The sequence below is a fragment of the Bufo gargarizans genome, chromosome 5 (genome assembly GCF_014858855.1).
Source record: "Bufo gargarizans isolate SCDJY-AF-19 chromosome 5, ASM1485885v1, whole genome shotgun sequence".
Lineage (NCBI taxonomy): Eukaryota > Metazoa > Chordata > Amphibia > Anura > Bufonidae > Bufo > Bufo gargarizans.
Genome location: NC_058084.1, coordinates 234,907,873 through 234,933,694, shown reverse-complemented (window position 1 = coordinate 234,933,694; position 25,822 = coordinate 234,907,873). Strand labels below are relative to the sequence as shown.

General features: G+C 42.6%; 1 protein-coding gene across 1 annotated transcript in view; it reads left to right on the top strand.

Moving 5' to 3' along the window:
- The window catches only part of CTNND2 (catenin delta 2), a 1,220,390-nt gene that overhangs the window by 448,343 nt on the left and 746,225 nt on the right, over positions 1–25,822 (top strand). The window contains exon 11 of the mRNA XM_044295464.1: positions 10,950–11,133. Within this exon, the coding sequence (XP_044151399.1) occupies positions 10,950–11,133 (184 nt within the window). The remainder of the gene's footprint in view (positions 1–10,949; positions 11,134–25,822) is intronic.

Below are 25,822 nucleotides of genomic sequence, written 5' to 3'. Positions count from 1 at the left end.
ATAATTAAAAGTTTCAAGTAAAAATAAACAAAAACATCATTTTCCGCAAATAAAGGAAAAGAAAATTGGTAAAAAATAGGTGGAAAAAAACATATTAGGTATCACCGCATCTGTACATGACCTAACCCCTCAGATGAACACCGTAAAAAATAAAAAACGGTGCTAAATAAACCAATTTTTTGTCACCTTAAATCAAAAGGTGTACGCCCACCAAAATAGTAACAATCTAACCGTCACCTCATCCCGCAAAAAATGAGCCACTACCTGAGACAATCAGCCAAAAAATAAAAAAACTTTGGCTCAGAATATGGAGACACTAAAACATAATTTTTTTAGTTTTAAAAAAGCTGATATTGTGTAAAACTTACATTAAAAAAAAGTATACATATTAGGTATCGCCGTGTCCGTATTGACCGGCTATATCAAAATATCACATGACCTGATTGGAGTCGGGAAGAAATTTTTATCCCCTAAAGTGAGGAAAATTGGCTTCTACCTCACAGGGGTTTTTTGCCTTCCTCTGGATCAACTTGCAGGATGACAGGCCGAACTGGATGGACAAATGTCTTTTTTTGGCCTTATGTACTATGTTACTATGACGTAACCCCTCAGATGAACACCGTAAAAAATAAAAACTGCTAAATAAACAATTTTTTGTCACCTTACATCACAAAAAGTATAAAGCAAGCGATCAAAAAGTCATACGCACCCCAAAATAGTGCCAATCAAACCGTCATCTCATCCCGCAAAAAATGAGACCCTACATGAGATAATCGCCCAAAAACTGAAAAACTATGGCTCTCAGAATATGGAGACACTAAAACATGATTTTTTTTTTGTTTCAAAAATGATATTATTGTGTTAAACTTACATAAAGAAATAAAAATGTATACATATTAGGTATCGCTGCATCAGTAATAAGTTTCCCTATAAAAATATCACATGACCTAAACCCTCAGGTGAATACCATAAAAAAATAAAAACTGTGTAAAAAAAACAATTTTTTGTCACCTTACATCACAAAAAGTGTAATAGCAAGCGATCAAAAAGTCATACTCACCCCCAAAATAGTGCCAATCAAACCGTCATCTCATCCCGCAAAAATCATGCCCTACCCAAGATAATCGCCCCAAAACTGAAAAAACTATGGCTCTTAGCAGGGCTTTGGAGTCGGAGTCGGAGTCAATTTTGGGTACCTGGAGTCGGAGTCGGCAAAAATTGAACCGACTCCGACTCCTACTAAATTTAAATTGGAATAAAAAAAAAAAAAGCAAGTTTAAATGTCCGAATTCATAAACAGTTATAATTAATGACTTCTCTACTGTAAGAATAAAGGCCAATGCATGCAGTGCCTCACGTAACCGCAAAACAAACGCGTTCAGTGATGTGAAGAAGCATGCTTTTTATATGTTTCACTATATGGCACGCAATGCACAATTAGGAGTGGCAATACATATACTTTCCATTGTGTTGTGTTCTGATGTTACAGGGAACACAATGCCCATGGTTTACCTGGCCTCTCACTGATAAGGGATTAAGTAAATATGTGTTTTGCAGGACTAGAGACACTTGTATAAGTGAAGGGAATGGAGGGTCAATAGTTCAAGACTGAAGCTGTAAACCATTGGAAAAACTGCTGTCATTCAGCTAAGGCTATAAAACGTGTAAACTCAGAATGTTATCTTAAACTTTAAACATGACTATGGGATTCTTCTAGGGAAATCATGTTTTAAAATAAATGTCCCTTCCTGGATCCTCCCACTGCCCTATCTTCAGCAGAAGATCAGCACACAAAGGAGAAGGCAGCAGCTTCTGCCCAACTACCTCTCTGTGCTAGAAGAGCTTAGAAGAACTTCTTTCTTTCCTTCAAGGAATGTATAAAATACATTCGCATATTAAATACAGAGGAGTCGGAGTCGGGGAGTCGGAGTCGAAAGTACAAAAAACTGAGGAGTCGGAGCATTTATCTACCGACTCCACAGCCCTGGCTCTTAGACTATGGAAACACTAAAACATGACTTTTTTTGTTTAAAAAATGAAATCATTGTGTAAAACTTACATAAATAAAAAAAAATACATATTAGGTATCGCAGCATCCATGACAACCTACTCTATAAAAAAACCACATGATTTAACCTGTCAGATAAATGTTGTAAGTAACAAAAAAAAAACTGTGCCAAAACAGCTATTTATTTACCTTGCCTCACAAAAAGTGTAATATAGAGCAACCAAAAATCATATGTACCCTAAACTAGTACCAACAAAACTTCCACCGTATCCCATAGTTTATAAAATGGGGTCACTTTTTTGGAGTTTCTACTCTTGGGGTGCATCGGGGGGGGGGGGGGGGGCTTCAAATGGGACATGGTGTCAAAAAACAGTCCAGCAAAATCTGCCTTCCAAAAACCGTATGGCATTCCTTTCCTTCTGTGCCCTGCGTGTGCCTGTACAGCAGTCTACGACCACATATGGGGTGTTTCTGTAAACTACAGAATCAGGGCCATAAATAATGAGTTTTGTTTGGTTGTTAATCCTTGCTTTGTAACTGGAAAAAAAATAGTAAAATGGAAAATTTGCCCAAAAATTTTAAATTCAGAAATTTCATCTCTATTTCCCAATAACTCTTGTGGAACACCTAAAGGGTTAACGACGTTTGTAAAATCAGTTTTGAATACCTTGAGGGGTATAGTTTCTTAGATGGTTGTCACTTGTATGGAGTTTCTACTCTAGGGGTGCATCAGGGGGGCTTCAAATGGGACATGGTGTAAAAAAAAAAAACTGTCCATCAAAATCTGCCTTCCTAAAACCGCATGGCATTAATTTCCTTCTGCGCCCTGCCGTGTGCCCGTACAGCAGTTTACGACCACATATGGGGTGTTTCTGTAAACTACAGAATCAGTTCCATAAATATAAAGTTTTGTTTGGCTGTTAACCCTTGCTTTGTAACTCGAAAATATTAAAATGGAAAATCTGCCAAAAAAGTGAATTTTTAAATTGGATCTCGCTTTTCCATTAATTCTTGTGGAACACCTAAAGGGTTAACAACCCCTTGAGTGGTGTAGTTTCTAGAATGGGGTCATTTTTGGGTGGTTTCTATTATGTAAGCCTCACAAAGTGACTTCAGACCTGAACTGGTCCTTAAAAAGTGGGTGTTTGAAAATTTCTGAAAAATTTCAAGATTTGCTTCTAAACTTCTAAGCCTTGTAACATCCCCAAAAAATAAAATATTATTCCCAAAATGATCCAACCATGAAGTAGACATATGGGGAATGTAAAGTAATAACAATTTTTGTAGGTATTACTATGTATTATAGAAGTAGAGAAATTGAAACTTAAAAATTTGCAAATTTTTCAAAATTTTGGGTAAATTTTGTATTTTTTATAAATAAAAATGTTTGTTTTTTTTACTCCATTTTACATAAAGTACAATATGTGACGAAAAAACATTCTCAGAATGGCCTGGATAAGTCAAAGCGTTTTATAGTTATCACCACTTAAAGTGACACTTGTCAGATTTGCAAAAAATGGCCTGGTCCTTAAGGTGAAAATAAGCCCGATCCCTAAGGGGTTATTCCATTTTTTTTCCGGTAACAAGGCGAAGTTTAACCGCCAAACAAAACTCTATATTTATTACCCTGATTCTGTTTACAGAAACAAATAATTTGTGATCGTAAACTGCTCTACAGTCACACGGCAGGGCGCAGAAGGAAAGGAGTGCCATGTGATTTTTTGAAGGGCGGATTTCACTTGGATAATTTTAAGCTGCCATGTCACATTTGAAGACCCCCCTGATGCATCGCTAGAGTAGAAACTTCAAAAAAGTTACCACATTTTCGAAACTATGGGATAAGGTGGTAGTTTTGTTGGTAATATTTTAGGGTACATATAATTTTTGGTTGCTCTATATACAGAGTTTGTAAGGCAAGGTAACAGAAAATATCTGTTTTGGCACAATTTTTATTAACAGATTAGATCATGTGGTATTTTTATAGAGCAGGTTGTTACGGACGCGACAATACCACATTTTTGTAGCATGAGATTATGGTTTAATGGGTACTATTTTAATGTGCGTATGACTTTTTGATCGCTTGCTATTATACTTTTTATAATGTAAGATGACAAAATGGCTTTTTCGACACCTTTTTTATTTTATTGTTTTATATAATTTTTTTTTACGGTGTTCACCTGAGGGGTTATGTCATGTGATATTTTTATACAGCAGGTCATTACGGATGTATACTTTTTTAATTTACGTTTTACACAATGAAAGCATTTTTGAAGCAAAAAAATCATGTTTAATTTTTTGGGCAATTGTCTTAAGTAGCGTCTCATTTTTTGCGGGATGAGATGACTATTTAATGGGTATTATTTTGGGGTGCGTATGTCTTTTTGATTGCTTGATAGTACACTTTTTGTGATGTAAGGTGACAATTAATGGCTTTTTTGACACAATATTTTTTATTACAGTGTTCACAGTAAATCTCGTTGTTATGGACACGGAGAGATCTAATATGTCAACTTTTTAATTTTTTCTTACTTTTAACACAAAAGCATTTTTGAAACAAAAATAAAATCATGTTTTAGTGTCTCCATTTTCTGAGATCCATAGTTTTTTTTATTTTTTTGCATTGTTTTATGTACGTGCTCATTTTTTGCGGGATTAGGCTACTTTTACACTAGCGTTCGGGTGTCCGCTTGTGAGCTCCATTTGAAGGCTCTCACAAGCGGCCCCGAACGCATCCGTACTGCCCTAATGCATTCTGAGTGGATGCGGATCCGCTCAGAATGCATCAGTCTGGCAGCGTTCAGCCTCCGCTCCGCTCAGCAGGCGGACACCTGAACGCTGCTTGCAGCGTTCGAGTGTCCGCCTGGCCGTGGGGAGGCGTGCGCATCCGTCCAGAGCATCCGCTCAATCTTCAAACGGATCCGTCCCCCATTGACTTTACATTGAAAGTCTGGACGGATCCATCTGAGGCTACTTTCACACTTAGAAGTTTTTTAACATTATAATGTACGGATCCGTACTGAACGGAGCCACCGTCTGCATTATATGAGCGGATCCGTCTCAGACGGATCCGCTCTGAACGCAAGTGTGAAAGTAGCCTAAGGTGATGGTTTGATTGGTACTATTATGGGGGGCATATGCCTTTTTGATCGTTTGGTGATGCACTTTTTGTGATGTAAGTTGACAAAAAATGACTGTTTTAGCACAGTTTTTATTTTATTTCTTTTATGATGTTCAGGTGAGGGGGTGGATTATGTGATTTCTTTTTTATTTATTTTTTTATATAGCCAGTCTATTTTATATATTTTTTAAAATTTTATGTGTTTTTTTGGGGGAAATTATTATTATAATTGTTTTTTTTTACTTATAACTTAATTTTTTTATTATGAAAAACATTTTTTTTTTTTATTTCTTTTTTTGTCCCACTCTGGGACTTCAACTTCTGGGGTATGATCTCCTTTGCAATACCTGTATTGTAATGCATTGGCTGTCATCTTTTATGCTGACAGCCTGCCTATGAGACCCATCCTAAGGGCTGGATCTTTCCTGCTTCCGTAGAAAGCAAGCCCCTATACCTATGGAAGGAATCGGGATTCCTTCTCTTCCATTGGGTTCCCCCCAATGCAGCGCTGGGACCCGATTGGGAAGCGGAGGGCACCCGTAGGGGGAGGGGGGTTTATCTTGGTAGATTTAGTATTCCACAGTCTCTATTACAGCTCCACATGGCTGTAACCCACCTTTCCCAGTACCCTGAAAGCCAAATCTGGCCAGATATGGCACTATTTAGGCAAGCTGGGGTACAAGGAAAATAATGAGGAGTGGTGGTAGCTCTGCAAGGAGCTATTGGAGAGTTCGGCTTAACAGTAGATTTGCTTTATTGATGGTTCTACAATGCTTTTTTGAGTTGAACCGGCCCCTTCCTCAGGTAAATACATCAATTGATACATAGATCTGCCAGTGATGAAGAGCCTTATTGGTTATTGGTTATATAAAATACCCACAATGCTGCCCTGTTACACTGTGTGAATCTGACATATGGTACCAGGGCAGCATAACATGTTGTTACCAATGCTGCTGTACACTGTTTTTACCCAGCTTTTCAGATACCATGAATCGCAAGTTGGTCTATATACAGTGGGATGCGAAAGTTAGGGCAACCTTGTTAATCGTCATGATTTTCCTGTATAAATCGTTGGTTGTTACGATAAAAAATGTCAGTTAAATATATCATATAGGAGACACACACAGTGATATTTGAGAAGTGAAATGAAGTTTATTTGATTTACAGAAAGTGTGCTATAATTGTTTAAACAAAATTAGGCAGGTGCATAAATTTGGGCACCACAAAAAATAAATGAAATCAATATTTAGTAGATCCTCCTTTTGCAGAAATTACAGCCTCTAAACGCTTCCTGTAGGTTCCAATGAGAGTCTGGATTCTGGTTGAAGGTATTTTGGACCATTCCTCTTTACAAAACATCTTTAGTTCATTCAGGTTTGATGGCTTCCGAGCATGGACAGCTCTCTTTAAGTCACACCACAGATTTTCAATAATATTCAGGTCTGTGGACTGAGATGGCCATTCCAGAACGTTGTACTTGTTCCTCTGCATAAATGCCTTAGTGGATTTTGAGCAGTGTTTAGGGTCGTTGTCTTGTTGAAAGATCCAGCCCCGGCGCAGCTTCAGCTTTGTCACTGATTCCTGGACATTGGTCTCCAGAATCTGCTGATACTGAGTGGAATCCATGCGTCCCTCAACTTTGAGAAGATTCCCAGTCCCTGCACTGGCCACACAGCCCCACAGCATGATGGAACCACCACCATATTTTACTGTAGGTAGCAGGTGTTTTTCTTGGAATGCTGTGTTCTTTTTCCTCCATGCATAATGCCCCTTGTTATGGCCAAATAACTCAATTTTAGTTTCATCAGTCCACAGCACCTTATTCCAAAATGAAGCTGGCTTGTCCAAATGTGCTTTAGCCCACCTCAAGCTGCACTTTTTGTGCTGTGGGCGGAGAAAAGGCTTCCTCTGCATCACTCTCGCATACAGCATCTCCTTGTGTAAAGTGCCCCGAATGGTTGAACCATGCACAGTGACTCCATCTGCAGCAAGATGATGTTGTAGGTCTTTGGTGCTGGTCTGCGGGTTGACTCTGACTGTTCTCACCATTCGTCGCTTCTGTCTATCCGAGATTTTTTTTGGTCTGCCACTTCGAGCCTTAAATTGAACTGAGCCTGTGGTCTTCCATTTCCTCAATATGTTCCTAACTGTGGAAACAGACAGCTGAAATCTCTGAGACCGCTTTCTGTATCCTTCCCCTAAACCATGATGGTGAACAATCTTTGTCTTCAGGTCATTTGAGAGTTGTTTTGAGTCCCCCATGTTGCTACTCTTCAGAGAAAATTAAAAGAGGAGGGAAACTTACAATTGACACCCTTAAATACTCTCTCATAATTGGATTCACCCGTGTATGTAGGTCAGGGGTCACTGAGCTTACCAAGCCAATTTGAGTTCCAATAATTAATTCTAAAGGTTTTGGAATCAATAAAATGACAACAGTGCCCAAATTTATGCACCTGCCTAATTTTGTTTAAACAATTATAGCACACTTTATGTAAATCCAATAAACTTAATTTCACTTCTCAAATATCACTGTGTGTGTCTCCTATATGATATATTTAACTGACATTTTTTATCGTAACAACCAACGATTTATACAGGAAAATCATGACAATTAACAAGGTTGCCCAAACTTTTGCATCCCACTGTATATATGAAGCTATTTATCACTAGATAACTAGGCAATTTTAGAATTCAGCAGCATGGGACAGCCAAGATTTTCAAAGCTGCAAAAAGACAAAGGCAAGTAGGAAGTCAGAATTATCACTGCCTAACTAGGCAGATTAGCTATTCAGCTATATGTACTATTGGTAGTACTATACATAGTAACATAGTAACATAGTACATAAGGCCGAAAATAGACATTTGTCCATCCAGTTCGGCCTGTCATCCTGCAAGTTGATCCAAAGGAAGGCAAAAAAAAAACTGTGAGGTAGAAGCCAATTTTCCTCACTTTAGGGGAATAAAAAATTCCTTCCCGACTCCAATCAGAATAACTCCCTGGATCAACGATCCCTCTCTAGTAGCTATAGCCTGTAATATTATTACACTCCAGAAATACATCCAGGCCCCTCTTGAATTCCTTTATTGTACTCACCATCACCACCTCCTCAGGCAGAGAGTTCCATAGTCTCACTGCTCTTACCGTAAAGAATCCTCTTCTATGTTTGTGTACAAACCTTCTTTCCTCTAGACGCAGAGGATGTCCCCTCATCACAGTCACAGTCCTGGGGATAAACAGATGATGGGATAGATCTCTGTACTGACCCCTGATATATTTATACATAGTAATTAGATCTCCCCTCAGTTGTCTTTTTTCTAAAGTGAATAACCCTAATTTGGATAATCTTTCAGGGTACTGTAGTTGCTCCATTCCATTTATTACTTTAGTTGCCCTTCTTTGGACCCTCTCCAGCTCTGCTATGTCTGCCTTGTTCACTGGAGCCCAGAACTGTACACAGTACTCCATGTGTGGTCTGACTAATGATTTGTAAAGTGGTAGGACTATGTTCTCATCACGGGCATCTATGCCCTTTTGATGCAACCCATTATGTTATTGGCCTTGGCAGCAGCTGCCTGACACTGGTTTTTGCAGCTTAGTTTGCTGTTTATTAAAATTCCTAGATCCTTTTCCATGTCAGTGTTACCGAGTGTTTTACCATTTAGTATGTACAGGTGACTTGCATTATTCCTTCCCATATGCATAACTTTGCATTTGTCAGTGTTAAACCTCATCTGCCACTTGTCTGCCCAAGCCTGCAATCTATCCAGATCCCTCTGTAGTAGTATACTGTCCTCTTCAGTGTTAATTACTTTACACAGTTTAGTGTCATCTGCGAAAATTGATATTTTACATTGCAAGCCTTCTACAAGTTAATTCATAAATATATTGAAGCGAACAGGGCCCAATATTGACTCCTGAGGTACTCCACTAGTGACAGTGACCCAATCTGAGTATGTACCGTTAATAACCACCCTCTGTTTTCTATCATTGAGCCAGTTACTTACCCACTTACAGACGTTTTCTCCCAGTCCGAGCATTCTCATTTTATATACTAACATTTTATGTGGTACAGTGTCAAACGCTTTGGAGAAGTCCAGATACACGACATCCATTGATTATCCGCTGTCAAGTCTAGAACTTACCTCCTCATAGAAGCTCATTAAATTAGTTTGACATGACCGATCCCTCACAAAGCCATGCTGATATGGCGTTATTTGCTTATTTCCGTTAAGATGCTCTAACATAGCATCCCTCAGAAAACCTTCAAACAGTTTACCCACAACAGATGTTAAACTTACCGGCCTACAGTTTCCAGGCTCTGTTTTTGGACCCTTTTTGAATATTGGCACCACATTTGCCATGTGCCAATCCTGTGGGACATTCCCTGTCAGTATAGAATTACTCTTTAAAGGGTCGACACCTTCAGATTTATACTTTTTAACATTTATATAATTGAAGAACATTTTAGGGTTAGTTTTACTCTCTTTGGCAATTAATCTCTCAGTCTCTAGTTTGGCCGCTTTTATTTGTTTTTTACATGTTCTATTTTTTTCCTTATAGTTTTTCAGTGCTTCCGTGCTACCCTCCTGTTTTAGTGTTTTATATGCTTTCTTTTTGTCATTTATTGCTTTCTTTACAGTTCTGTTTATCCACATTGGTTTCTTTTTGTTCCTTAACCTTTTATTCCCATACGGTATGTACCTCTCACAATGAGATTTTAGGATGCTTTTAAAGATATCCCATTTTGTGGCTGTATTTTTATTTGTGCGGACTTTATCCCATTTAGTTAGGCCTATGGCCTCTCTTAGTTGGCTAAATTTAGCTTTTTTGAAGTTTGGTATTTTTGTTCCTCCCTGTAGAAACGCTCTTTTGATTGATAATTGGAAGGTTATTACTTTATGGTCACTATTTCCCAGGTGTCCCCCAACCTGCACGTCTGTTGTTCTGTCAGGTCTATTGGTTAATACTAAGTCCAGTATGGCCGTCCCTCTAGTCGGGTCCTGAACCAGTTGGGAGAGGTAATTGTCTTTGGTTATTGCCAAGAAGCTATTTCCTTTATGAGATATACAAGTTTCAGTTTCCCAGTCTATATCTGAGTAGTTGAAGTCCCCCATAATAACCACCTCATTATGATTTGCCGCCTTGTCTATCTCATTTAGTAGTAGATTTTCTGTGGACTCTGGTATATTAGGTGGTTTATAGTAAACTCCTATTAGTAATTTATTATTGTTCTTAGCTCCATGTATCTCTACCCACAGTGACTCCACATGTTCATGTCCCTCACTTATATCTTCACGGAGTGAGGGCTTTAGACAGGACTTTACATAAAGGCAGACCCCCTCCCCCTCTCTGGTTTTGACGATCCTTTCTAAACAGACTGTAACCCTGTACATTAACTGCCCAGTCATAGCTATCATCCAGCCATGTCTCAGTTATTCCCACTATGTCATAGTCCTCCTATGTATGTACTAAAGCTGGTACTATTGTTACTACAGCTGTACTAGGAAACACCTTGCAGCAAAATTGCCATCCTCGTGTCTAGACAAGAGATATTATGCAGCCTAAACTTCCTGACGCATCTTGGATTCTGTGTTTTGTGTTCCATTAAGTGACATATGGGGCTTTTCCTGACGGCCAAAAGAGGTTGTGTCCTTATGGGGATTTTAAAAAAACTATTTTTATTCTAAAATGCATAGATTTTGTAATTTGATTTATTTTCTTAGTATTGAAAGAAAATGGTGAAAACAAACATGCAAAGAAAATAAAAATTACAACCATGAGTTCTGTTACCTAATTGCCATTTGTTTTATTGCTTGTAGGAGTTTTGTGGAATCTTTCTTCATGTGATGCCCTTAAAATGCCAATAATTCAAGATGCTCTAGCAGTGTTGACCAGTGCAGTGATTATCCCACATTCTGGGTGGGAAAACTCTATACTACAGGATGATCGCAAAATACAATTACATTCGTCACAGGTGCTGCGCAATGCCACTGGGTGCCTAAGGTATGTTTCAAGTTAAATATAGCAACATAGCTTGTAAGGCTGGAAAAAGACCTCTGTTCCTCAATTTCAGCCTGTTATCCTGCAAGTTGATCCAGAGGAAGACAAAAAACACACTGTGAGGTAGAAGGCAATTTTCCTCACTTTGGAGGAAAATAAAATTCCTTCCTGACTCCAGTCAATCAGAATACTTCCTGGATCAATGACCTCTCCAAAAATCTAATAACTATAACCTTTAGTATTATTACACTCCAGAAATACATCCAGGCCCATCTTGAACTATTTGAGTGAATTCACCATTACCACCTCTTCAGTCAGAGAGTTCCATAGCCTCACTGCTCTCACCGTAAAGATTCCCCTCCTATGTTTGTGTAGAACTAGAGGATGTCTTCTCGTCATAGTACTGTGTGTAATTAGATAATGGGGGAGATCTCTGTACTGACCCCTGATATATTTATACATGGTTATTACATCTCCCCTTTCTTCTAAACTGAATAACCCTAATTTTGCTCATCTGCCACTTCTCTGCCCAATCCTCCAATCTATCCATATCCAGCTGGAACAGTATACTGTCCTCTTCTGTGTTAATTACTTTACATAGTTTAGTATCATCTGCAAAAAGTTATATTTTAGTGTGCAAGCCTTCTACAAAATCATCAATACAATTATTGGAGAGAATAGGTCCCAATACCGACACCTGTAGTACTACGCTAGTGACTTTGACCCAATCTGAGTGTGTAACGTTAATAACCACCCTCTGTTTTCTATCATTGAGCCAGTTACCTAAATACACACATTTTCTCCCAGTCCAAGTATTGCTTTGGAAAATTCAAGATATGATGTCCATTGACTTATCCCAGTCAAGTCTAGAACTTACCTTCTCATAGAATCTGATTAAATTAGTTTGACATGACCGATTCCTCATTAAGCCATGCTCATATGGGTTATTTGCTTATTTACATTGCGCTACTCCAAAATAGCGTCTCTTGTTTTTGACTCCGTTTTGAATATTGGCACCACATGTGCTAAGCACCAATCCTGTGGAATGCACCCTGTCCAGGGGCGTAACTATAGGGGAAGCAGCTGCTTTGGGGCCCTGACCCAGAAAGGGGCCCATCCAGGAGAAGGAGGACTAAAAGATTTTGTCAGGGCCCCCTCAACAGTATTACACAATTAAAGTATATACAGTGACACTATAGACAGTGTAGAACACGGATGAAACAGCTGCCGGGCCTGGTCTGAGAGAGCGATCTTTATTAGCCACAGTAATGGGGGAAGCATGAAAGGAAAGGGTTGCAAAAAAATTACTGGGGGAGGGGGGCCCCATTCAAACATTTGCTGTGGGGCCCAGTCATTTCTAGCTACACCACTGACCCTGTCAATTAAATATCATAAATAAGGGCCTGTCTATGACATTACTTAATTCTTAGGATATGGGGGTGTATACCATCTGGTCCATGAAATGTGTCTATTTTTTAGCTGCATTTCTACCTGGGTCAGGTAGGCCACTTTTAATGGGGAATTTACTTTTACGCTCTGCATTTCATCTGACAGTATATATTCCTCAGTGAATAGAAAAATATTTAATAGCTTTGCTTTCTCCTCATCTCTCTCTGCAACTCCTCCCTCATTATTTTGTAAAGGGCTGACACCTTCAAATTTATACTTTTTACCATTTACTCTCTTTGGCAATGAATCTCCAGTTTTTTTATTAGTTTTTTTTTACATATTCTATTTTTTGCCTTATAGCTTTTCAGTGCTTCGTTGCTAACCTCTTGTTTTAGTGATTTCAATGCTATCTTTTTGTCATTTATTGCTTTGTTTACATTTCTATTTTTCCACCATGTGTCATGCCCATGTTCATGATCGTGACTCCTTGGGAGCCGCATGCAGTTGCCCGTGGTCTGGGTGTTGTGTCAACCGCAGCTGGGGGCACTAAGTCGTTTGCCTCAAGTGCGGTTGCCATGGACAATAGTTATGCGTGCGGTTGCCTTTGATGCTATGAAGATGTTTCAGTATGACCACAATTGCTCCTCACGTGGTGTGACCTTCGGAAGAGGGTGCAGCATGCATCGCCATAGGTTTGTGGGGTGCATGCGCGTTCTCCGGAGGGAGAGCGTTTTGGGGATCACCGCTAACGGCGCGGTTGGTGGCTTATTCCCCGCCACCTTACCTTCCGTGTCTGTGTTGGTGATCCCTCGTCCCTCTCTATGTTCCTATCTCTGGTCGTTCGCTGGCAGCATTCCGTTTGTGTTCCGGCTGTGTGCTGGTTAGGTGTGTCTGTTGGCAGCGACTGGAGTGGGAACGTTAGTAGAGAGTGGACGCAGTGTCAGTGCGGTCTCCCCGGGCTGTTTCTTTGCTGGTCTCTGGTTCCTGTGTGTTGCTCCAGAGGCTGGCAGTCGGATCCTGGTTCCTGTGTGTTGCTCCAGGGTCTGGCAAAAGTCCCGGGGAGACTTGCATGTACCCACGCTGATTCCCCCATTTTTTCCCTTCTACCATCCCTTTTTGAGTTTCCCCTTTTTTTTTTGGTGGGGGGGCTATGAGGGGTGGGAGTGTCACGCCCATGTTCATGGTCGTGACTCCTTGGGAGCCGCATGCAGTTGCTGGGTGTTGTGTCAACCGCAGCTGGGGGCACTTAGTTATTTACCTCATGTGCGGTTGCCGCAGACAACAGGTATGCGTGCGGTTGCCTTTGGTTATGTGTGTGTCTTTGTATGCACTTTCTATGTCTGGTGTGCACGGGGTTTATGTATGTGTGCACTGTGACACTTCTCTTTGCCTGTGGCTGCCCGTGGCAACGTGTTGTTTTGTTTACATGTGTTGGCAGTGTCTTGGCCTTCTGGCCGGCTCCCAGGACACGGTTGCCACGCATGTTGTTGTCGCCGGTAACAGCTGCAGTGTGATAGTTGTTTGTGCACTTCCCCTTTTAGTGGCTTCACTGCCCTGTTTGGTGATGGGAGGGTTAACTCCCTTCCCACATTGTGTCTGTGTGGGTGTGGCCACTTTGGGCTATAAAGCCTCTGTGGAGACCTGAAGCTGAGGGGTTCTTCAGCCATGGTTTGCTGGAGACATCCTCCTGGTTATTCACTATCTCTCCAGTGAGGGCCACCTTTGTGGTCATAACTCTTGTTTGATGTTATGAAGATGTGTTTGTGTTATGCTTGTTTATTGCACCTTATGGTCCTGGGTTCCTGGGTGATGTGTGTTGTGTACTGTGTCCTTTTGTAGTGGATAGCAGCACTTGCACATGGGTTCCAGGCGTAGTGTCTGTGGCAGGTGAGTGTTGTGTTTGTGGCATTTACCTGCCATTGCCATAAGTTGTATATGTTCCCGTTCCTTTTCCAGCTTGGCCACTTTAGACTCTGGTTTCTCCGTGTCCAGGAGTAACAGGTAGTCTACCCAGCTCCTAGCTCAGGGAACTGCGGAGGTTTAGTAGGGATCTGAGGTTCCGGAGCATGAGCCCTCCTACCATCAAGGTCGGCTCATGCAGCTAGGAGTCAGGGTCAGATTAGGGATGCGCTCGGAGGTGACCTGCTCCCTAAATCTGTCTCCCTGGTCGAGCAGCAACTACCATCATCTGGCATCGCACGGCTGAGGGTTTTGCCGTGACACCATGTTTTTTTTTTGGGTTCTTTACCCTTTTATTCCCATAAAGTTTGTACCTCTCACAATTAGAGTTTATGATGGTTTTAAAAATATCTCTTTTTGTGGCTGCATATTTTTTTTTTTTTTGAGGACAAAGTACCAGTTAGTGAGGCCAATGGCCTCTCTTAGCTGGTCAAGTGTAGCTTTTTTGAAATTTGGTATTTTTGTGCCTCTTTGAAGAAACACTCTTTTGAATGACAATTGAAAGGTTATTATTTTATGGTCCCTATTTGTCAGGTGTCGCCAAACCTGCACATCTGTTGTTCTGTTAGGTCTGTTGATTAGTACTAAGTCCACTATGGCCGTCCCTCTAGTTGGGTCCTGAACCAGTAGGGAAATGTCTTTGGTTATTGCCAAGAACCGGTTTCTTTTATGAGATCTAAAGCTTTCCGTTTCCCAGTCTATATCTGGGTAGTTGAGGTCCCCCATATTAATAGCGACCTTTCTATGATTGGCCATCTCATATATTTCCCCTAGAAGTAGATTTCCTGTGTACTCTGGTATATTAGGAGGTTTATAATAAACTAATATCAGTATTGTCTGTGAAGGTTCTCATTTATCCAGGTCATGGTATATATCTGTAAAGAATAAATCAAGGCAACTGGACGTACTTTAAACCCAGCAACACACTGAGGCAACAACTGGTTCACCCCAAAGACCCAACGCCTAAACACAAGATGGACAACATTGTGTACGCAGTCCAGTGCAATGAGGAATGCTCAGAACTGTATTATCGGCGAAACAAAACAACAACTACATCAGCGTATGGCCCAGCATAGAAGAGCCAAAACCTCTGGTCAAGATTCAGCCGTGTACTTACATCTAAAAGGAACAGGTCACACCTTTGAAGACAGTCAAGTACGTGTTTTGGATAAGGAGGCCGATTGGTACAAACGAGGCGTGAAGGAGGCCATCTACGTAAAAATGGAGAAGCCAAGCTTGAATAGAGGTGGGGGGGTTAGACATCTATTGTCTGCCACGTATAATGCTGTCTTGACACCTTTTTCTGGGAAGTCTTTATCACCTATTGACTCCAATTAGGATAATGGAATCAACACCTTTTACCCAATGCTGGGTCTAATTACCAGATGTGGATTCAGTTACATATTTATTCCCAGAATTTTTTGTACAATCACTCAGAATTGAGAAAGCTTGTTGGAAGAACGAGTGAAACGTTTTCTAGAAATCTACAGTACGTCCAGTTGCCTTGATTTATTCTTTACAGATATATAAGTATTCTATTATTGGTTTTCTCTCTATTTACATATTTCTACCCACAGTGACTCTACATGTTCATTTCCCTCACTTTTATCTTATAGTATTTTACATAAAGTCAAATCCAGGTTTGACAATCTCTTCTAAACAGACTGAAACCCTGCAAGTTAACCACCCATTCACAGCTAGTTATTCCCACTATGTCGTAGTCCTCACACATTACTACATCCAGTTCACCAGTTTTATTAGTCAGGCTTCTGGCATTTAATATACATACAATTAAGAGGTTTTTGTATATTTTTTAACCTACACTTTTCCTTATGAACTGTTCTAGTCCGTCCTTCCATTCCTCCTCCAGTTTATTCCATCACCCCAGGTGTCTATCTACACTATCTTCCTCTCCTATAATGTAATTACTCTGCCACCAGTCCCTAGTTTAAAAACTTCTCCAACCTTCTAGCTATCTTCTCCCCCAAAACAGCTGTACCTTCCCCATTTAGGTGCAGCCCATCCCTGCGATAGAGCCTGTAGCCAACAGCGAAGTTGGCCCAGTTCTCCAGGAACCCAATGTCATGCCCTGCTCTGACTATGTGCGGAGGTCGGCCAGAATAGCAGCACGTGTTTAGTGTTTTGTTTTGGAGCCGTACTGGATCCGCCTCCCTCAGGTGCACTGGGTGGAGTCATTAGTTTAAATAGCACTCCATCCCAGTGCTCTGAGCGGGATATAGAAATCATTCTGGCCTTGGAAGCAAGGAAGGAAGGTTGTCTGTTCCAGCTCAGAAGTGTGGTTTCGGTCTTTGTTGTTTACTATCTTGGTTGTGTTGGTGTCATCTCTCCCATCCAGGTTCTGTGCGAGCAGGCTGCTCCTATACCCCTTATCACCATCTCAGGGAATTTAGGGTGTTTTAGCCCAGGCATGGGGACACATCATTCCTACCATCTAGGTCTGAATGTGGGCTGAGCAGAGCAGGGAGAGAAGTCAGGGATTTGCTAGGAGGTGACCCTTCCCCTGCTTCTCGCCTAGAGCCTGGTTTGCTGGTTTATCTGTATCTCTGATATCCCGTCCGGCGTGACATTATAACCCGCCAAACTTTGACTGTCATTGCTCAGTGGTTTTTTGTGATAGCGTCAATTGATACGTTAGTTAACCGCATGCAGGGGCTATCCCTAGAGGTTGCGGAGCTACGTGGTTCGGTCACACAGTGTCAGAATGCTCTGGCATCAGGAGGAGGTCAAATTTATGTGGAGCCTAAAGTTGCTCTTCCTGATCGATTTGCAGGGGGTACGGATGATTTTATCCGTTTTAGAGAGTCTTGCAAATTATATTTTCGTCTGCGTCCATCGTCTTCTGGTGATGAAAGTCAGAGGGTAGGTATAGTCATTTCTTTGCTTAAGGGGGACACGCAATCCTGGGCCTTTTCTCTGCCACCCGGTTCTCGGGGCCCTCCGGCCGGTATAGGAGTTTTTTAAGGCCCTGGCATTGATCTACGATGACCCAGACCGGGTCTCGATGGCGGAATCGAGATTACGTAATCTATTTCAGGGTGAAAATTCTGCAGAGGCTTAACTGTGTTGAGTTTAGGAGATGGGCGACCGAATCAAAGTGGAATGATCCCGCGTTACGTAGTCAGTTTTGTCAGGGGTTATCTGTGAGATTGAAAGATGCCCTTGCTTTTTCTTTGGAGAATGCTATGTCTTTAGCAGTACGGTTAGATAGACGTATAAGAGAAAGGAGTAGGGCTCCCTCCGCGCAAGGGATCCCTTCTGTGAGTGGTTTCGTCTCGACTGCCTCCCCGGGTGATGTTACAGGTAACTCTGGGGTAGCGGAGGAACCCATGCAGCCGGGTCAGGTTTCTTGCCGTTCTGATAGTAGAAACTTGAGGAGATTGCACAAACTGTGTTACTACTGTGGGAAAAGTGGTCATTTTGTTTTGGCTTGTCCTTTTGTTAAACCGCAAGTAGAAGAGGAAAAAAATAAAAATATCTTTCCTGACTCTTGGTGGTGTGAATGGTGTGGTAGAGCAGGTAGGTATGCAAGCTCCCTGCAATTCCCATTTCTCCTTCCAGCTAGGGTGGCGCTAGAGTCAAGAGAAATTTTTGTTGAAGTATTCCTTGACTGTGGTGCTGGGGTAAACCTAATTGACTTCCTTTTTCTTCAAAATCTGGGTCTAAGTACTTGCAATTTAGAAAAAGAGATTCAGGTTTTTGCAATTGATTCTTCCCCTCTTTCTCAAAGGAGTCTCACTCACATTGCTCATGGTATTCACTTAAGGCCTCATGCACACGACCGTTGTGTGCATCCGTGGCCGTTGTTCCGTTTTCATTTTTTTTTCTTAGGCTCAAGCTTTAGTTGTTACAGCCAATATCGAGTTTACAGTGCACTGTAAACTCTATATTGGCTGTAACAACTAAATCTTGAGCCTAACAAAATCGGAAGAAATAATCAACGAACGTAATCCTGAGTGCCGATACGTCACTTCCGGAGCGATGAACTTGTCTCTGAATCCACGTGGGACGCTGATCAAGTAACAGCCGGGACGCCGGCTCTCAGCGGGCCCCGAAACATCTGAGCGACTGACCGGCACGAAGGAAAGGTAAGCCCACATAGTGGGTTATTACTAGGCACACTCTAATTGCCAAATTACAAAGTTTGCATAAGAAAGAAAAAGAAAAATTACACTTAAAGTTTATTATAACTGGACTATTGATTCTATGCCAGTGGACATTATTCCTCGCTAAGGAGAAGAAGAAGGAGGACTTTCCTTTTTTCTATTCCCCTTTCCATTTTTCCTTTATAGGCATTTAACTGTGGACTATTATAAGGATTGATCTGTGATATAGAGCAATCAAATATATGACCTTGATATTTTTGCTATCACTGGTACCATACTGTAACAATTTACTGTTAGTGTATGTATTAACACATTTTTAGTTTTTTAACCTTTTATGTACTTATCAATAAATTTTGTGATCTGCATTTAAACCATACGACTCCACGTGTTGAGAGTGCCAGTCTTCTAGCATTACACATCTATCTCTGGTGTGTCCACTACGGTTTTACCTCAGTACCTCTCAGATTTTTCGGATGTCTTTTCGGAGGGTGGGGCTCAGGAATTGCCCCCTCATCGTGACTATGATTGTCCAGTTAATCTCATCCCAGGGGCTAAGTTGCCAAAGTCTCGACTTTGCAACCTCTCTCAACCCAAAAGAGAGGTCATGCGAAAGTATATCGCCGAGAGTTTGGCAAAAGGTCATATTAAGCCATCTAAGTCTCCAGTGGCAGTAGGTTTGTTCTTTGTAAAAAAAAAAAAAAGGATGGATCGCTGAGACCGTGTTTGGATTTCCGGGAATTGAACCGTATTACGGTCCGGGATCCATATCGCTTGCCTTTGATCTCTGACCTTTTTGATCAGATTGTTGGAGCCAAGGTGTTCTCCAAGTTGGATTTGAGAGGGGCCTACAATCTGATCAGAATCAAGGAGGGGGATGAGTGGAAAACGGCCTTCAATACGCAGGAGGGTCATTTTGAGAACCTGGTTATGCCTTTTGGGTTGACGAACGCGCCAGCAGTATTTCAGCGATTCGTCAATGACATTTTTCATCATTTGGTGGGGAGGTTCATAGTAGTTTACTTGGATGAAATTTTAATTTACTCTCCTGATCTGAAGACCCATCAGGATCATGTGAGACAGGTTTTGACGATCCTTCGGGAGAATAAATTGTATGCCAAATTGGAGAAATGCTTGTTTGCGGTGCAAGAGCTTCCATTCTTGGGATATCTGCTTTCTGATTCTGGTTTTCGTATGGACCGCAAAATGGTCCGGGCGGTTCTGGAATGGGACCGACCAGAGATTCAGAAAGCTTTGATGCGGTTCTTGGGGTTTACGAATTATTATAGAAAATTAATTTCAAACTATTCTACCATAGTAAAACCTCTAACTGACCTGATTAAGAAGGGTGCCGACGTCTGTCTGGTCGGATGAGGCATTGCAGTCCTTTTCGGCTATTAAGGAGCGTTTAGAGTCTGCTCCCATTCTGGTGCAGCCGGGTGTTTCTCAGCCATTCGTAGTGGAGGTTGATGCATCAGAAGTGGGGGTTGGAGCGGTGCTGTCACAGGGTTCATCCCCTGGCAAATGGGTCCCGTGTGCCTTTTTCTCCAAGAAGCTCTCGGTTGCCGAGAGGAATTATGATGTTGGAGATAGAGAGTTGTTGGCTATCAAGTTAGCCTTTGAGGAATGGCGTCACTGGTTGGAGGGGCGTCTCACCCCGTTTCGGTATATACAGACCATAAGAATTTGGCTTACCTGCAATCTGCCAAGCGTCTGAAACCTAGACAGGCCAGATGGTCACTGTTTTTTACCAGGTTCAACTTTGTGGATACCTTTCGCCCGGGGGTTAAGAACGTCAAGACAGATGCCTTGTCTCGCAGCTTTCCTCTTTCCTGGGGGAGGTGATTCAGAGAATCCTGCGTCGATTTTAGCGGATGGGGTGGTGGTCTCCGCTCTGTACCCTGAATTGGAGATGGAGTTGTTGGGAGCCCAGGAGGGGGCTCCTGGTTCTTGTCCCCCAGGGAGGTTGTTTGTTCCTGAGGGCCTGCGGTACAAGGTGTTCAAGGAACATCACGATACCGTCCTTGCTGGACATCCTGGTGGTAAGTAGACCTTTGATCTTGTGTTCCGGAGGTTCTGGTGGCCCGGGTTACGTAAAAACATTGAGGATTACATGACAGCTTGTGAAACCTGTGCTTGGTCAAAGGTTGCTCATACTCGACCGGCTGGTTCACTTCTTCCATTGTCTATTCCGTCTCGTCCTTGGACGCATTTGTCTATGGACTTTATTACGGATCTGCCGAGTTCCTCCGGGAGAACAGTGATTTTGGTGGTAGTTGACCGTTTCAGTAAAATTGCTCACTTTATATTTTTAACCAGTCTGCCTAACGCCAAGACTCTTGCGCAGATTTTTGTGGATAATATTGTGAAATTGCATGGTATTCCTTCGGATGTGGTCTCTGATAGGGACACGCAGTTTGTCTCCAGGTTTTGGAGGGTGTTCTGCTCTCGGCTTGGCATTCAACTTTCATTCTCTTCGGCTTTTCATCCGCAGTCGAATAGTCAGACGGAGCGTACTAATCAAAACCTGGAGACCAACTTGAGGTGCTTTGTGGCTGAGAATCAGGAGGACTGGTCCTCATTTTTGTCCCTAGCAGAGTTTGCGTTGAATAACCGTAGGCAGGGGTCCACGGGTAAGTCGCCATTTTTTGGCGCATACGGTTTTCATCCTCAGTGGTACCTTTTCTGGGATGCCAGAGGAGGAGAGATTTTCTTCTGCCTTATCCTCCATCTGGCGGAGGATCCAAGGGAATTTGGAGAAAATGGGTGAGAGGTATAAACGAATGGCTGACAAGAGACGTGTGACTGGTCCGGACCTGTGTGTGGGTGATCTGGTGTGGTTGTCCACTAAAAATATCAAATTGAGAGTGCCATATTGGAAACTGGGTCCAAGATGTATTGGTCCGTACAAAATATCTGCGGTGATCAATCCTTTAGCGTTTCGGCTGGATCTTCCGCAGACTTGGAGGATCCATGATGTGTTCCACAGGTCTTTACTGAAGAAATACGTGAAACCGGTGGAACCATCGCCATTGCCTCCTCCTCCTGTTCTGGTCGATGGCAACTTGGAGTTTGAGATCTCCAGGATTCTCGACTCTAGAATTCTTTGGGGTTCCCTTCAATACCTGGTACACTGGAGGGGATACGGCCCTGAGGAGAAGATGTGGGTTTTGGCGCTGGATGTCAACGCCAGCTGACTGGTGAGGGCTTTTCATAGATCCCATCCGGATAAGGTTGGTCCGGGGTGTCCGGAGGTCACCTGTAGAAGGGGGGTACTGTCATGCCCTGCTCTGACTATGTGCAGAGGTCGGCCAGAATAGAAGCACGTGTTTGGTGTTTTGTTTTGGAGCCGTGCTGGATCCGCCTCCCTGGGTGGGGTCATTAGTTTAACCCCTTAGGGACGCATGACGTACAGCATGTTTCCCGAGTCCTTAAGGATCCATGACGTACTGGTATGCGTCATGGCTTTAAGTCGTGATTCCGGCGCCGTGGGGGTTAATCGGAACAGGATGCCGGCTGAAATCAATCAGCCGGCATCCTGTAACAACGCGAGGGGGAGGTCATTTGACCCCCCGTATCGGCGATCGCAGAAAACCACAGCTCAATTCAGACCTGCGGTTTTCTGCGTTTCCGGTCCATTCAGGTCTCCGGTGACCCGATGAACCGGAAAAAGACTGTAATCAGTGGCGTGATTACACAATGCCAATCACAGTCCGTGCATCTGGGAGAGGCGGTGCTGGCCATGGCGCTGATGCCTGCTGTCCAGGGTGCTGATTGGTGCAGGGGAGAGAGGCGCGAGATTCAAACTTCCTTCGCTCCTCTCTCCTCTTCCTGTTCTGCACGAGCACCCTGCAGCACCGTCCAGCACCAGCTCCTGCGTCCCCCTAATTGTAATCCATTACCCTCCTGGACCCATCGCCATCCAGGTAGGTTTGGGTCAGTGAGGGAGAGGCACCGTTAGACAGGGAAAGAAGGGAAAAGTTAGGAAAAAAAAAAAAGCACTTTTATTCTAAACTTTCTTTGTTTCAGCTTTCAAACCCCAGACCCCCCCTGCCACTTGCCCCCCCCCCCCCCCACCAGGACATTTTGGGGCCTTGTGCTGCATATGGGTCTAGTGCAAAAACCCATTGTCAGGCAATACTGGAGTGGGAACGTCCTATACCAGACCCCACTCTACAGTATGGTCATGACACGTCCCCGGTTTAAGGCCATCCGTAAATGTCTGCATTATTCCGATAATGCAGCATGTCCCCCCCGAGGTGATCCTGCCCATGACCATCTGTATAAGATACGGCCGGTCATCGATCATTTCGGGGCCAAATTTGAGCAGGCCTACGTACCTGGAAGGGAGGTCGCGGTTGATGAGTCTCTCGTTGCATTCAAGGGGAGACTCCGTTTCCGCCAATACATTCCCACAAAGCGGGCGAGGTATGGAGTGAAGCTATGCAAAATTTGTGAGAGTACCTCAGGGTACACTTACAAATTTCGTGTGTACGAGGGGCGAGATTCCCGTATTCAACCCCCAGAATATCCCCCCACTCTGGGTGTTAGCGGGAAACTCGTGTGGGACCTTATGTACCCACTGCTGGATAAGGGTTACCACTTGTACGTGGATAACTTTTATACCAGCATTTCCTTGTTCAGGTCCCTTGCCGCCAGATCCATGTTCGCTTGTGGGACCGTGCGGAAAAATCAACACGGCCTCCCTGCCCACCCCCTCCAGGTACCTATCCCCAGGGGTGAGACCCGTGCACTTACCAGTGGAAACCTGTTGCTGGTCAGGTATAAGGACAAGAGGGATGTCCTTATGCTGTCCACAATCCACGGTAACAGCACCACCCCTGTCTCTGTGCGAGGTACCGCGGCAACGGTCCTCAAGCCCGATTGTATCGTCGACTACAATCGGCATATGGGAGGAGTTGATCTCTCTGATCAAGTCCTCAAGCCATATAATGCCAGGCGCAAAACCCATGGTACAAAAAAGTTGCGGTCTACTTGGTACAGGTTGCCTTGTACAATTCTTTTGTACTATCCTGAAGCGCTGGCAGCACAGGCAAGTTCCTCCAATTCTATGAGGTAGTCCTCAAAGACCTGATCTTTTCGGACCGTGAAAGAGCAGGCCGGAGTACCTAGGGAACTGGAGGCGCCAGGATCTTCCCTGGCCAACACTTTCCAGGTGTGGTCCCCCATACTGGAAAGAAGGGACGAACCCAAAAAAGATGCAGAGTGTGTCACAAGAGGGGGATACGGAAGGACACCACCACTCAGTGTGATACTTGCCCCGATCATCCGGGCTTCTGCGTTATGGATTGCTTCAGGGAGTATCACACTTCCATGGAGTACAACATTTTTATAATCCCCAACAGTCCCCTAGAGAACATAAAAAACGATGGCTCTCTGACTTTGGAGACACACTTTTTTTTCCCCAAAAAAATATTAGTTTTAGTGCAGGCATCCTCAAACTGCGGCCCTCCAGATGTTGTAAAACAATAACTCCCAGCATGCCCAGACAACCTACAGTCATCAGCAGGGCATGGTGGGAATTGTAGTTTTACAACATCGTGAGGGCCACAGTTTTAGGATGCCTGCTTAGTGTCTTCAAAGTCTGAGAGCCATACATATTGGGCACCGTCGCGTGCCTAACAATCGTCTCTATAAAAATAACATTTAACCCAACCCCCCGGATGAACAGCGTTAAAAAAGTGGAAAAAAAGCAATTTTTTTGTCACCTAACATCAGGAAAAGTGTAATAGCGAGCGAGCAAAATGTCATCTGCACCCCCAATTAGTGCCTATAAAACCGCCATCTCATCCCGCAAAAAATAAGCCCCTACATTAGATAGTCGCCCAACAAAAAAAAAAAAAAACTGTAGCTCCCAGGCTATGGAGATACTAAAATATTTTTGTTGGTTCCTAAAATGATAATACAGTTTAAAATCCAAATAAATTTGAAAATATAGACATATTAGGTGTCGCCGCGTCCGTAAGAATCTGCTCTATAAAAATAACATTTGACCAAACCCCTCGGATGAACAGCGTTAAAAGTATGAAATAAAAACTGTGCCAAAACACCAATTTTTGGGCAAAATTTCCATTTGAATCCTTTTTTTCGGTAATAAAGCAAGGGTTAACATCCAAACAAAGCTAAATATTTATTGCCCTGATTCTGTAGTTTGCAGAAACACCCCATATGTGGTCGTAAATGGCTATATAGCCACGCATCAGGGCATAGAACGAAGGGAACTCCATATGGTTTCTGGAAGGCAGATTTTGATGGACTGTTTTTTTTTACACCATGTCCCATTAGAAGCCCCCCCTGATGTAGCCTAGACTAGAAACTCCAAAAAAGTGACCCCATTTAAGAAACGACACCCCCCAAGGTATTCAAAAGTTACTTTAAAAACGATGTTAACCCTTTAGGTGTTCCAGAAAACTAAATTGCGAATGTAGAAACAATTTTAGAAGTAACATTTTTTGTTACCTTGCCTCAAAAAAGTGTAATATAGAGCAACCAAAAATCATCATATTTACCCCTACAATAGTCCCAAAACAACAACCACCTTACCCCATAGTTTCCTAGATGGGGTCACTTTTATGGAGTTTCTACTCTAGGAGTGAATCAGGGGGCTTGAAAGGGTACATGGTGTAAATAAACCAGTCCAGCAAAATCTGCCTTCCAAAAACCATATTGCGTTCTCCTTCTTCTATTTCCTGCCGTTTAGCCAAATAGTAGTTTACGACCACATATAGGGTGTTTCTGCAAACTACAGAATCAGGGCAACCCACTTTGAGTTTTGTTTGGCTGTTAACCCATTTTTTCCAGTAATAAAGTAAGGGTTAAAATGGAAAAAAAAATTAAACATAGAAATTTCTAAATTGTTTCTCCATCTGCCATTAACTCTTGTGGAACACCTAAAGGGTTAACAATGTTTGTAAACCCAGTTTTGAATACCTTGAGGGGTGTACTTTTTTAGATGGTGTCACTTTTTTTGAGATTTCTATTCTAGGGGTGCAACGGGGGGCTTCAAATGGGACATGGTATAAACAAAACCAGTCCTGCAAAATCTGCCTTGCAAAACCCATATGGTGTTCCCCTTCTTCTATGTCCTCCCGTTTGGCCAAACAGTAGTTTACGACCACATATGGGGTTTTTCTGCAAACTACAGAATCAGGGCAACCCATATTGAGTTTTGTTTGGCAGTTAACCCTTGTTTTTTTCCTGGA